At 43.2% G+C, this 12,646-nt stretch overlaps 3 protein-coding genes across 10 annotated transcripts; all 3 read right to left on the reverse strand.

Moving 5' to 3' along the window:
- Positions 1-644: 644 nt before the first annotated feature.
- LOC118878233 (serine/threonine-protein kinase C-like) lies at positions 645-5,229 on the reverse strand. Of its 3 annotated transcripts, XR_011604735.1 has the most exons (3): positions 5,100-5,229; positions 3,704-3,872; positions 3,338-3,640 (listed from the first exon to the last, which is right to left on the reverse strand). XR_011604735.1 is itself a non-coding variant. In XM_070997700.1 (2 exons), the coding sequence occupies exon 2, from the start codon at positions 1,344-1,346 to the stop codon at positions 771-773; it is 576 nt and encodes a 191-aa protein (XP_070853801.1). In that variant the 5' UTR covers positions 1,347-1,723; positions 5,100-5,221; the 3' UTR covers positions 645-770. The 3 variants fall into 3 exon arrangements, 1 of the variants encoding a protein (XP_070853801.1); XM_070997700.1 differs by lacking the exons at positions 3,338-3,640; positions 3,704-3,872 and adding an exon at positions 645-1,723 and having other exon boundaries at positions 5,100-5,221; XR_011604736.1 differs by lacking the exons at positions 3,338-3,640; positions 3,704-3,872 and adding an exon at positions 4,623-4,648.
- Positions 5,230-7,164: 1,935 nt separating this feature from the next.
- On the reverse strand, positions 7,165-8,776 carry LOC139353479 (serine/threonine-protein kinase C-like). Of its 6 annotated transcripts, XM_070997747.1 has the most exons (3): positions 8,629-8,772; positions 8,104-8,125; positions 7,166-8,005 (listed from the first exon to the last, which is right to left on the reverse strand). In XM_070997747.1, exon 3 carries the CDS (start codon positions 7,960-7,962, stop codon positions 7,207-7,209), a length of 756 nt encoding a protein of 251 aa, XP_070853848.1. In that variant the 5' UTR covers positions 7,963-8,005; positions 8,104-8,125; positions 8,629-8,772; the 3' UTR covers positions 7,166-7,206. The 6 variants fall into 6 exon arrangements, with proteins under 6 accessions (XP_070853849.1, XP_070853852.1, XP_070853850.1 ...); XM_070997748.1 differs by lacking the exon at positions 8,104-8,125 and having other exon boundaries at positions 7,165-7,932; positions 8,629-8,776; XM_070997751.1 differs by lacking the exon at positions 8,104-8,125 and having other exon boundaries at positions 7,165-7,953; positions 8,629-8,776.
- A 2,202-nt stretch (positions 8,777-10,978) lies between these two features.
- On the reverse strand, positions 10,979-12,512 carry LOC118876750 (serine/threonine-protein kinase C-like). Its single transcript, XM_070997375.1, has 2 exons — positions 12,374-12,512; positions 10,979-11,870 (listed from the first exon to the last, which is right to left on the reverse strand). Exon 2 carries the CDS (start codon positions 11,816-11,818, stop codon positions 10,979-10,981), a length of 840 nt encoding a protein of 279 aa, XP_070853476.1. The 5' UTR covers positions 11,819-11,870; positions 12,374-12,512.
- Positions 12,513-12,646: the final 134 nt, after the last annotated feature.

Below are 12,646 nucleotides of genomic sequence, written 5' to 3' on the forward strand. Positions count from 1 at the left end.
ATTTCACAAAAAGACGCCGACGTAGCAGCGTTGCCAGAATCGAAAAAGTAGATATATATATGTATATCGATATTATATTACATAGGATAGAGATGGCATTATGCGCCTAATAATGAGAGATTAGTAAAGACTGCAACCGTTCAGGAACAAACTGAAATGTATTATTCTCATCAATAGCTATCGATTGACCAAAAAAAGTTGGACACGCCCACTTTCACGCCCACTAACCGCCCACAAACTTTAAAAAATCGTAAGTATGAACGCGGATATCTCGGAGACTGTAAAAGATAGAGGATTGGGATTTCAGATATCCATTCCGTAGCCTTGTACGCAGCGCCCACGCCCATTCTAAAGCCCACAAAGCGCCCAAGCCTGTGGCGCCCACAATTTTCATGCTAGATAAAAAATGTTGACTGAAATGTATTAGTCTCAATACCTATCGGTTGACCCAAAAAAAAGTTTGCCCCGCCCACTCAAACGCCCATATCGATTAAATCAGTCCACCGCCCACATAACCATAAATTGAGATCGCGGGTAGGTGGCGCATTTCAATCTCGCTTTGCTGCTTGCATATTTCCATTTCCCTTTGGTCCCTTTAGCTGAGTAACGGGTATCTAATAGTCGAGGTACTAGACTAGAGCAAATGGTTTTTGTGTGCATGGTGTGTTTAATTTATTTGACCAGAAAAAAAAGGAACGTAGGTTACATATAATTTAAATGGTGGCCGGAAGACGATGGAGGTAGTTGTATAGAAATCACGTAAGATGCTTTTACTGCAGCAGGGATGCGTAGGATGGCTGGGTGATCTTCGGCTGGTTGGGAGTCTCTTCCGGAGCTGGGGTTCCGGGTGGATGATTGGGTCTCGGAGCGGCTGGCGATGACACCCTCGACCCGGGGTTACTTGAAGTGGTCGGCCGTGGCTTGTTAACCATATTGGCTGCAAAATTCTGTCGAGGATCGGGGCTGGGGGCGGTGACGGGAGCAGGAACTGGAACGGGTACGGGGGCGGGAGCAGCCCTCATTTGTTGGTTCATCTCGCCATTGGCGGCATTGACTCGTCCAGCTGCGCCGTCCATTGGCGGCATCCTGTTGATCTCAGGGTTTTGGCCATTCGGATGGAAGTTAGGTATCGCGTTGGGATTGTGGCAAGGACTCATGCGGTTGGGCGGCGGGATGTTCATTGGTGTTCCCTGTTGCATATTGGGTTGGGGGATACCCTGGGGCATTCCTTGATGCATTCCCTGGGGCATTCCCTGGGGCATTCCCTGGGGCATTCCCTGAGGCATTCCTTGAGGGATTCCTTGTGGCATTAGTTGTTGCATTACTTGCGGCATTATTTGTTGCATTACTTGTGCGTAGCTGCTCTCCTCGCTTCCCTGGCGACCCGAATCAGCATTCCCGATCTGCGAGCGGGGACTAGAGTTCTCGGTGGCGGAGGACTCCGTGGGCGACGAGTCCGAAGCTTCCTGCCTGGCGGTGGTGCTTGTTCCATCGGCCACATTGCCACCCTGCGATCCGAGATTGAATCTGTAGCGTGTAACGTTCGAATGAAGTGTTTTGAATCGAAGGATCTGTACTTGCGGGGCACGCTTTAGGGTCCGGCACTAACTCGTTGGCTTTGGGGGTGTTGTTCTTGCTTTATACTGACCCTGACACCATCTACACATTATTATTAACAGACCAAGAATTGAGCGTGCTTGCGACAAAATTATAAGTTAGTTAACTAAACCGGAAGAAATATAAATAAATTCGGAAAGAATTAAAAGACTCAAGAAAAGAAGAGAAAAGAAAGAGAGAAATCTTAACGCAGCGAAGACACGGATGTTATTGTGCTCGCATGTTGCCCACCCACCTGCCGCAAGAGCATGACTCTGGTGACCCCTTTTGTACCCTACGCCCGAGGAAACATCAGCGGAGTTCAGTAAATTTTGGAATTTAAGCTTCCATTTTTATAATAAATTCAAGGAAAGAAAACATAATTAACAGTAATTCAGTAATAGTAATTCATGATAAAGTAATAGGTATAAAAATAGTAATAATGTTTAAACAATGGTATATAATCTTAATTAAGAGAGCATATATATACGGTTTTTGTAAGATAAAGGCGGTTGTTTCAAAGTTTAGAATTTCAATTCGTTTCAGGGTGAGATATTAATTTAATTTGTTTGGTTTAATATAATTAGGATTAATAAAATATTTTTTTGATAAAATTTAAAATTAAAATTCAAGTTAATTCTCTTTAAGTACTTAATATTTGTTGGATAATATTTTCGTTAATTTAATGCTTCGTTAGATTCGGGATTCGTTTATTATTATTTCTGGACGTTCAAATAAAAGTTTGGTTTACTTTTCAAAAGATAAATGTGGATATAGAAAATAAACATTTAGTTTTCAAACTCACGGCAACTTTTTCATCGGCGAAAGATCGATCTCCCGACGCAGGTGTGCTGGAAAAAGATTATGGAGTTTTGCACCATAGGGTTAAAGTGAACTAAGAATATATTTTGAAAACAATTTAAAAAGAAACTTTCTTGCCATTATGTCCCGATTCTTTAGAGGCACAAAATTGTTATTTAAGTTTAGGTAGTATCTACAATAAACTAATTAAGATCCGCTCCATTATATTTCAAAATTTCCCTAGATATTTTCCCCCATGGGGTTCACTGTGGTTGCAGGTTAAATATGCTCGCAATTGGGGCAAAAGATTGGGTTGATCGCCAGAGATAATACAAAGAAATAGCAGAGGGTTAAACCCCGTTAAAATTTTCGCCTATGTGCATTGGGGTAAGGCTGCTGCCGCGGTTTTTTTTTTTTTTTTTTTTTTTTTTTTGTGTTAGTGGTGGTTTAAAGCATCGAAATCCAACTCGGAGCTGAACTAGCTTGCCGAAGTCTGGGACTCTAACCCAGTAAAAACTCCACCCCCTCCCCGCTTCCCCGGCGGTACTGCCGTTAGGTATTACTTCGCCGGGGGGGAATGCCCTTAGGGCTCTCTAGGATTCTATCCTATTGGAATTTCGCAGTCTTTCTGCGATGCGCAGTTTTTTGAGTACTATTGTGGCCATGTTGCAAACCGCAGACCAATTTACTTCTGATTCAAGCATAATGTCCACCAGGTTACAAGCGGCTGGCGTCCTCCCAACCCTTATGCTCAGATCTCTTCGTTCATTTTCGAATCTCGGACAGACAAAAAACACGTGTTCTGCGTCTTCATTATCCGACTCGCAGAGTGGGCAGTGCGGATAACGTTCATGCTTAAACCTATTCAGATAGTATTTAAAGCATCCATGTCCCGTCAACAGTTGCGTTAAGTAGTAGTCCACATGTCCATGCTGCTGCCGCGGTGTAGCTGCGTAAGTGTGCGCCGAAAGCTTACACGTCCATGTGCATAAGTAGCGGCTCGTAAATGCGCGCATGTGCAAAAGGGTTAGCTGCGCATGCTTGTTCGTTGGTGCAGGGTTAGGTACACATGACGTTTATGGGGGTGCTCCACGGTGCAGGCGCCGGATTTCGGTGGTACCAGGTTATGTACGCTTGTAGCTAGGGGGTGCTCCTCGGTACGTGCACGTGGGTTTCCGTTGGTGATACCTGGTTTACATGCTCCTCGTCTCGACGACCTTACATACTGCTAACTGGGCACAACCTGACGATTGGGGAACGGTTACAGCAAATACCAAAAAAATACACTGTTCTCGAGAATATCTACCTTACGATTGTGCCCCGAAAACGTCTTGGGGGTTTTGGGATTTTTTCCCGGGCCGTTGCCGGTAGAAATCTCGCCAATCCAACCACAAAAATACTATAACTTGCTGCTGGCCTGCTGGCCGGAACACTTTCGTAGCCGGGACGACTCTAAGTTTTTCCTCTTCAGCTGCCTGAGACACGGGCGGGGGTTAGACGCAGAAAGAAAACCAATTCGCCGGGAAACTTACTCGATCTAAGCTTTGGCGGGTGTCTTTATTTAAATTTTTCACTATCGAATTGCAATACTTGCGAGATGCACGCGTACCCGAGTTAAAGTTTCGAACTTGTTTGGGACTGGGGACTTAAATTTTTTAGTGCATGTGCACTCTACGACTGCTCGATTGAAAAGAAATAGAACGGAACCGGGTAATGTTGGTCTAGGCTGCCAGCGGAAATGCATCGCAGCCGGTAATCACGCCATGTTGGTAATTAAGCTTTCCAGAGCTCCCCTGGTGCAGCTGATCATGCCAGCCGTGGACAGTTGGTGTTCCCAAAAAAAATACTAAGTAAGCTGGGCTTACTAACATCTGTGGTTTGAAACCAAGCATAATAGCGCTACCCTAGTACAGCTGATTACTATCGGTCAGTTGTCATCTCAAAAAAAATACTAAACCGGGCTTACTAATATTTGTGGTTTGAAACTAAGCTAAGCTCAAAAAAAACCTAAACAAAAAATATTTTTCTTGGCCGAACTAAAAGGAAAAATTTCGTTGCTTCAGTCGCCGCTACAAATCTCTGCTGCATGCCCGGGTCGATCGTATGAACCGGATTGCCAGCGGGAGTGGGTTCTGCTTCTCCATTAGTGCAAAAATGCTGCACAAGGACTCCCTGGACCAGGGAGTCCTTGTGCAGCATGTTTGCACTAATGGAGAAGCAGAACCCAGATCTGATAAACGACAGGAAAATCCTGTAGAATACGTAAAATAATTTTATTTTATTGTAAAAGAACTAGAACATTTTATGTATTTACAAAGCTAGTATATGAAAAAATGAACTATTCGGAATCTAAATCTGAAGCCCCAATTCTCTATCTGTTATAGTTTCCGATATATCCGCGTTCATAATTATGATTTTGTAAAGCTAGTGGGCTTTAAAGTGGGCGTCGCAAAGTTTTTTTTTCAAGTGATCTCTAGAATCTGCATGCCTAATCCCAACTTTATAGCTTTTGTAGTTCCCGAGGTCACAGCGTTTATACGGATGAACAGACATACGGAATTACGGACATGTCTAGTGATCCTGATCAATAATATATATACTTTATAGAGTCGAAAACGCTTCCTTACCCGTTACAAACTTTTTTACGAATCTAGTATACCCTTTTACTCTACGAGTAACGGGTATACAAATCTTAGACTCACCTTGGAAAAACTCACACTAAAATATGTCGGTTTTTGTAAAAATTATCACTGCGTAAAATTTTGGTTTCTTTGCTGGTGTAAAACGAGTAAGGAAAAATTGATATGAACTGTTGGAAAACCAGCACAGAAATGAAACTTTCTAGATATAGTACCCCCAAGTTCGAACGAATGGAAAGTCATGGCACTCTACATAGAGTTTGTGGATGTATCGTATCTTATTATGTGAATAACACAAATAATTTTGACCTATTACTTACTTATGTTTTATGTTACATTTATTACAACACACTATTGGCTTTTAAAATCACAAATTCTTAAGATGACCATATGTATCCAAGGTGTCTTATGTGTGATAACATTACGCAAGCTTAAGCTTAGCTACGTTGAATTAATTTTCTATTTAGTCATACAATTTTTTATTACCATTATATTTTTAAATGGAAAATAATCATAAGCATATTTTTCATTTGTAGTGAAATATTTTTCCAGTAGCATTAGTTTTGCCAAAAGTAATGCATTTTTTGCCATCTAAGAACACGCGGTTTTTAGAAGTGGATATCGAAAAACCGCGCTTGCTTAAGATGGTGTCTTATGTGTGATACCAATTGATTTTCTCAGAAGAGACCAAGCCACGTTCAAATAATTATACCCGTTACTCGCAGAGAGAGATGGTATACTAGATTCGTCGGAAAGTATGTAACAGGAAGAAGGAAGCATTTTCGATCCCATAAAAAATATATATTAATGATTGGGATCACTAGCCAAGTCGATCTAGCTATGTCCGTCTGTCCGTATGAGCGCTGAGATCTCGGAAACTATAAGAGAAAGAGTGTTGGGACTTGGCAAGCAGATCCTTGGCCTTCCTGCGCATCGCAAGCTTATTTCAGCAGGGTTCCACGCCCATTCTAACGCCCACAAACGACTATAACACTAAAACCCGTCTATCGCCAAAATTTGTCAATATTTTGTAAAATTTTAAATGAGAGTTTGGTCCGATTAACCAGTAACTAAAAAGTTATAACCAAATAATAATCAATATTTTGCAATTCAATCGAGAATGCATACCACATGCAGCAAGTAAGCTGTTTTCACTAATAGAAAAAGAATATAGGTGGCGCTTTAGGTTCGGTGTGTTAGTGAAAAAAGAAGAGTAGCTTTAAGCATATCTCACTCCCTCTCGCACTCCCACGGGAACGACCTGCAAGGTCCGTACTCGTAGATTAAAAGGGAAGCGTTTCCGACCCCATAAAGTATATATATTCTTGATCAGGATCACTAGCCGAGTCGATTTAGCCATGTCCGTCCGTCCGTATGAACGCTGAGATTTCGGAAACTATAATTGCTAGGCTATTGGGATTTGGCATGCAGATTTCTGAGCTTCTTGCGCAGCGCAAGTTTGTTTCAGCAAGGTGCCACGCCCACTCTAACGCCCACAAGCCGCCCAAAACTGTGGCTCCTACAGTTTTGATGCTAGAATAAAAATTTTAACTGAAATGTATTATTCTCATCAATAGCTATCGATTGACCAAAAAAAGTTGGACACGCCCACTTTCACGCCCACTAACCGCCCACAAACTTTAAAAAATCGTAAGTATGAACGCGGATATCTCGGAGACTGTAAAAGATAGAGGATTGGGATTTCAGATATCCATTCCGTAGCCTTGTACGCAGTGCCCACGCCCATTCTAAAGCCCACAAAGCGCCCAAGCCTGTGGCGCCCACAATTTTCATGCTAGATAAAAAATGTTGACTGAAATGTATTAGTCTCAATACCTATCGGTTGACCCAAAAAAAAGTTTGCCCCGCCCACTCAAACGCCCATATCGATTAAATCAGTCCACCGCCCACATAACCATAAATTGAGATCGCGGGTAGGTGGCGCACTTCAATCTCGCTTTGCTGCTTGCATATTTCCATTTCCCTTTGGTCCCTTTAGCTGAGTAACGGGTATCTAATAGTCGAGGTACTAGACTAGAGCAAATGGTTTTTGTGTGCATGGTGGGTTTAATTTATTTGACCAGAAAAAAAAGGAACGTAGGTTACATATAATTTAAATGGTGGCCGGAAGACGATGAAGGTAGTTGTATAGAAATCACGTAAGATGCTTTTACTGCAGCAGGGATGCGTAGGATGGCTGGGTGATCTTCGGCTGGTTGGGAGTCTCTTCCGGAGCTGGGGTTCCGGGTGGATGATTGGGTCTCGGAGCGGCTGGCGATGACACCCTCGACCCGGGGTTACTTGAAGTGGTCGGCCGTGGCTTGTTAACCATATTGGCTGCAAAATTCTGTCGAGGATCGGGGCTGGGGGCGGTGACGGGAGCAGGAACTGGAACGGGTACGGGGGCGGGAGCAGCCCTCATTTGTTGGTTCATCTCGCCATTGGCGGCATTGACTCGTCCAGCTGCGCCGTCCATTGGCGGCATCCTGTTGATCTCAGGGTTTTGGCCATTCGGATGGAAGTTAGGTATCGCGTTGGGATTGTGGCAAGGACTCATGCGGTTGGGCGGCGGGATGTTTATTGGTGTTCCCTGTTGCATATTGGGTTGGGGGATACCCTGGGGCATTCCTTGATGCATTCCCTGGGTCATTCCCTGGGGCATTCCCTGAGGCATTCCTTGAGGGATTCCTTGTGGCATTAGTTGTTGCATTACTTGCGGCATTATTTGTTGCATTACTTGTGCGTAGCTGCTCTCCTCGCTTCCCTGGCGACCCGAATCAGCATTCCCGATCTGCGAGCGGGGACTAGAGTTCTCGGTGGCGGAGGACTCCGTGGGCGACGAGTCCGAAGCTTCCTGCCTGGCGGTGGTGCTTGTTCCATCGGCCACATTGCCACCCTGCGATCCGAGATTGAATCTCTGCTGCATGCCCGGGTCGATCGTATGAACCGGATTGCCAGCGGGAGTGGGTTCTGCTTCTCCATTAGTGCAAACATGCTGCACAAGGACTCCCTGGTCCAGGGAGTCGTTGTGCAGCATTTTTGCACTAATGGAGAAACAGAACCCAGATCTGATAAACGACAGGAAAATCCTGTAGAATACGTAAAATAATTTTATTTTATTGTAAAAGAACTAGAACATTTTATGTATTTACAAAGCTAGTATATGAAAAAATGAACTATTCGGAATCTAAATCTGAAGCCCCAATTCTCTATCTGTTATAGTTTCCGATATATCCGCGTTCATAATTATGATTTTGTAAAGCTAGTGGGCTTTAAAGTGGGCGTCGCAAAGTTTTTTTTTTCAAGTGATTGGTACTGACGAAAGCTATGCATTGCTGAAAAAATTGCGGTGCGTAATAATCTCTAGAATCTGCATGCCTAATCCCAACTTTATAGCTTTTGTAGTTCCCGAGGTCACAGCGTTTATACGGATGAACAGACATACGGAATTACGGACATGTCTAGTGATCCTGATCAATAATATATATACTTTATAGAGTCGAAAACGCTTCCTTACCCGTTACAAACTTTTTTACGAATCTAGTATACCCTTTTACTCTACGAGTAACGGGTATACAAATCTTAGACTCACCTTGGAAAAACTCACACTAAAATATGTCGGTTTTTGTAAAAATTATCACTGCGTAAAATTTTGGTTTCTTTGCTGGTGTAAAACGAGTAAGGAAAAATTGATATGAACTGTTGGAAAACCAGCACAGAAATGAAACTTTCTAGACATGGTACCCCCAAGTTCGAACGAATGGAAAGTCATGGCACTCTACATAGAGTTTGTGGATGTATCGTATCTTATTATGTGAATAACACAAATAATTTTGACCTATTACTTACTTATGTTTTATGTTACATTTATTACAACACACTATTGGCTTTTAAAATCACAAATTCTTAAGATGACCATATGTATCCAAGGTGTCTTATGTGTGATAACATTACGCAAGCTTAAGCTTAGCTACGTTGAATTAATTTTCTATTTAGTCATACAATTTTTTATTACCATTATATTTTTAAATGGAAAATAATCATAAGCATATTTTTCATTTGTAGTGAAATATTTTTCCAGTAGCATTAGTTTTGGCAAAAGTAATGCATTTTTTGCCATCTAAGAACACGCGGTTTTTAGAAGTGGATATCGAAAAACCGCGCTTGCTTAAGATGGTGTCTTATGTGTGATACCAATTGATTTTCTCAGAAGAGACCAAGCCACGTTCAAATAATTATACCCGTTACTCGCAGAGAGAGATGGTATACTAGATTCGTCGGAAAGTATGTAACAGGAAGAAGGAAGCATTTTCGATCCCATAAAAAATATATATTAATGATTGGGATCACTAGCCAAGTCGATCTAGCTATGTCCGTCTGTCCGTATGAGCGCTGAGATCTCGGAAACTATAAGAGAAAGAGTGTTGGGACTTGGCAAGCAGATCCTTGGCCTTCCTGCGCATCGCAAGCTTATTTCAGCAGGGTTCCACGCCCATTCTAACGCCCACAAACGACTATAACATTAAAACCCGTCTATCGCCAAAATTTGTCAATATTTTGTAAAATTTTAAATGAGAGTTTGGTCCGATTGACCAGTAACTAAAAAGTTATAACCAAATAATAATCAATATTTTGCAATTCAATCGAGAATGCATACCACATGCAGCAAGTAAGCTGTTTTCACTAATAGAAAAAGAATATAGGTGGCGCTTTAGGTTCGGTGTGTTAGTGAAAAAAGAAGAGTAGCTTTAAGCATATCTCACTCCCTCTCGCACTCCCACGGGAACGACCTGCAAGGTCCGTACTCGTAGATTAAAAGGGAAGCGTTTCCGACCCCATAAAGTATATATATTCTTGATCAGGATCACTAGCCGAGTCGATTTGGCATGCAGATTTCTGAGCTTCTTGCGCAGCGCAAGTTTGTTTCAGCAAGGTGCCACGCCCACTCTAACGCCCACAAGCCGCCCAAAACTGTGGCTCCTACAGTTTTGATGCTAGAATAAAAATTTTAACTGAAATGTATTATTCTCATCAATAGCTATCGATTGACCAAAAAAAGTTGGACACGCCCACTTTCACGGCCACTAACCGCCCACAAACTTTAAAAAATCGTAAGTATGAACGCGGATATCTCGGAGACTGTAAAAGATAGAGGATTGGGATTTCAGATATCCATTCCGTAGCCTTGTACGCAGCGCCCACGCCCATTCTAAAGCCCACAAAGCGCCCAAGCCTGTGGCGCCCACGGGAACGACCTGCAAGGTCCGTACTCGTAGATTAAAAGGGAAGCGTTTCCGACCCCATAAAGTATATATATTCTTGATCAGGATCACTAGCCGAGTCGATTTAGCCATGTCCGTCCGTCCGTATGAACGCTGAGATTTCGGAAACTATAATTGCTAGGCTATTGGGATTTGGCATGCAGATTTCTGAGCTTCTTGCGCAGCGCAAGTTTGTTTCAGCAAGGTGCCACGCCCACTCTAACGCCCACAAGCCGCCCAAAACTGTGGCTCCTACAGTTTTGATGCTAGAATAAAAATTTTAACTGAAATGTATTATTCTCATCAATAGCTATCGATTGACCAAAAAAAGTTGGACACGCCCACTTTCACGGCCACTAACCGCCCACAAACTTTAAAAAATCGTAAGTATGAACGCGGATATCTCGGAGACTGTAAAAGATAGAGGATTGGGATTTCAGATATCCATTCCGTAGCCTTGTACGCAGCGCCCACGCCCATTCTAAAGCCCACAAAGCGCCCAAGCCTGTGGCGCCCACAATTTTCATGCTAGATAAAAAATGTTGACTGAAATGTATTAGTCTCAATACCTATCGGTTGACCCAAAAAAAAGTTTGCCCCGCCCACTCAAACGCCCATATCGATTAAATCAGTCCACCGCCCACATAACCATAAATTGAGATCGCGGGTAGGTGGCGCATTTCAATCTCGCTTCGGCTGGTTGGGAGTCTCTTCCGGAGCTGGGGTTCCGGGTGGATGATTGGGTCTCGGAGCGGCTGGCGATGACACCCTCGACCCGGGGTTACTTGAAGTGGTCGGCCGTGGCTTGTTAACCATATTGGCTGCAAAATTCTGTCGAGGATCGGGGCTGGGGGCGGTGACGGGAGCAGGAACTGGAACGGGTACGGGGGCGGGAGCAGCCCTCATTTGTTGGTTCATCTCGCCATTGGCGGCATTGACTCGTCCAGCTGCGCCGTCCATTGGCGGCATCCTGTTGATCTCAGGGTTTTGGCCATTCGGATGGAAGTTAGGTATCGCGTTGGGATTGTGGCAAGGACTCATGCGGTTGGGCGGCGGGATGTTCATTGGTGTTCCCTGTTGCATATTGGGTTGGGGGATACCCTGGGGCATTCCTTGATGCATTCCCTGGGGCATTCCCTGGGGCATTCCCTGAGGCATTCCTTGAGGGATTCCTTGTGGCATTAGTTGTTGCATTACTTGCGGCATTATTTGTTGCATTACTTGTGCGTAGCTGCTCTCCTCGCTTCCCTGGCGACCCGAATCAGCATTCCCGATCTGCGAGCGGGGACTAGAGTTCTCGGTGGCGGAGGACTCCGTGGGCGACGAGTCCGAAGCTTCCTGCCTGGCGGTGGTGCTTGTTCCATTGGCCACATTGCCACCCTGCGATCCGAGATTGAATCTCTGCTGCATGCCCGGGTCGATCGTATGAACCGGATTGCCAGCGGGAGTGGGTTCTGCTTCTCCATTAGTGCAAACATGCTGCACAAGGACTCCCTGGTCCAGGGAGTCGTTGTGCAGCATTTTTGCACTAATGGAGAAACAGAACCCAGATCTGATAAACGACAGGAAAATCCTGTAGAATACGTAAAATAATTTTATTTTATTGTAAAAGAACTAGAACATTTTATGTATTTACAAAGCTAGTATATGAAAAAATGAACTATTCGGAATCTAAATCTGAAGCCCCAATTCTCTATCTGTTATAGTTTCCGATATATCCGCGTTCATAATTATGATTTTGTAAAGCTAGTGGGCTTTAAAGTGGGCGTCGCAAAGTTTTTTTTTTCAAGTGATTGGTACTGACGAAAGCTATGCATTGCTGAAAAAATTGCGGTGCGTAATAATCTCTAGAATCTGCATGCCTAATCCCAACTTTATAGCTTTTGTAGTTCCCGAGGTCACAGCGTTTATACGGATGAACAGACATACGGAATTACGGACATGTCTAGTGATCCTGATCAATAATATATATACTTTATAGAGTCGAAAACGCTTCCTTACCCGTTACAAACTTTTTTACGAATCTAGTATACCCTTTTACTCTACGAGTAACGGGTATACAAATCTTAGACTCACCTTGGAAAAACTCACACTAAAATATGTCGGTTTTTGTAAAAATTATCACTGCGTAAAATTTTGGTTTCTTTGCTGGTGTAAAACGAGTAAGGAAAAATTGATATGAACTGTTGGAAAACCAGCACAGAAATGAAACTTTCTAGACATGGTACCCCCAAGTTCGAACGAATGGAAAGTCATGGCACTCTACATAGAGTTTGTGGATGTATCGTATCTTATTATGTGAATAACACAAATAATTTTGACCTATTACTTACTTATGTTTTATGTTAC

The sequence above is a fragment of the Drosophila suzukii genome, chromosome X (assembly GCF_043229965.1).
Source record: "Drosophila suzukii chromosome X, CBGP_Dsuzu_IsoJpt1.0, whole genome shotgun sequence".
Taxonomy (NCBI): domain Eukaryota; kingdom Metazoa; phylum Arthropoda; class Insecta; order Diptera; family Drosophilidae; genus Drosophila; species Drosophila suzukii.

What these genes read in the sequence shown, in the direction of transcription:
- LOC139353479 (XM_070997746.1), bottom strand. Translation starts at nt 8,073, where the DNA reads ATGCTGCACAACGACTCCCTGGACCAGGGAGTCCTTGTGCAGCATGTT.
- LOC118876750 (XM_070997375.1), bottom strand. Translation starts at nt 11,818, where the DNA reads ATGCTGCACAACGACTCCCTGGACCAGGGAGTCCTTGTGCAGCATGTT.
- LOC118878233 (XM_070997700.1), bottom strand. Translation starts at nt 1,346, where the DNA reads ATGCAACAAATAATGCCGCAAGTAATGCAACAACTAATGCCACAAGGA.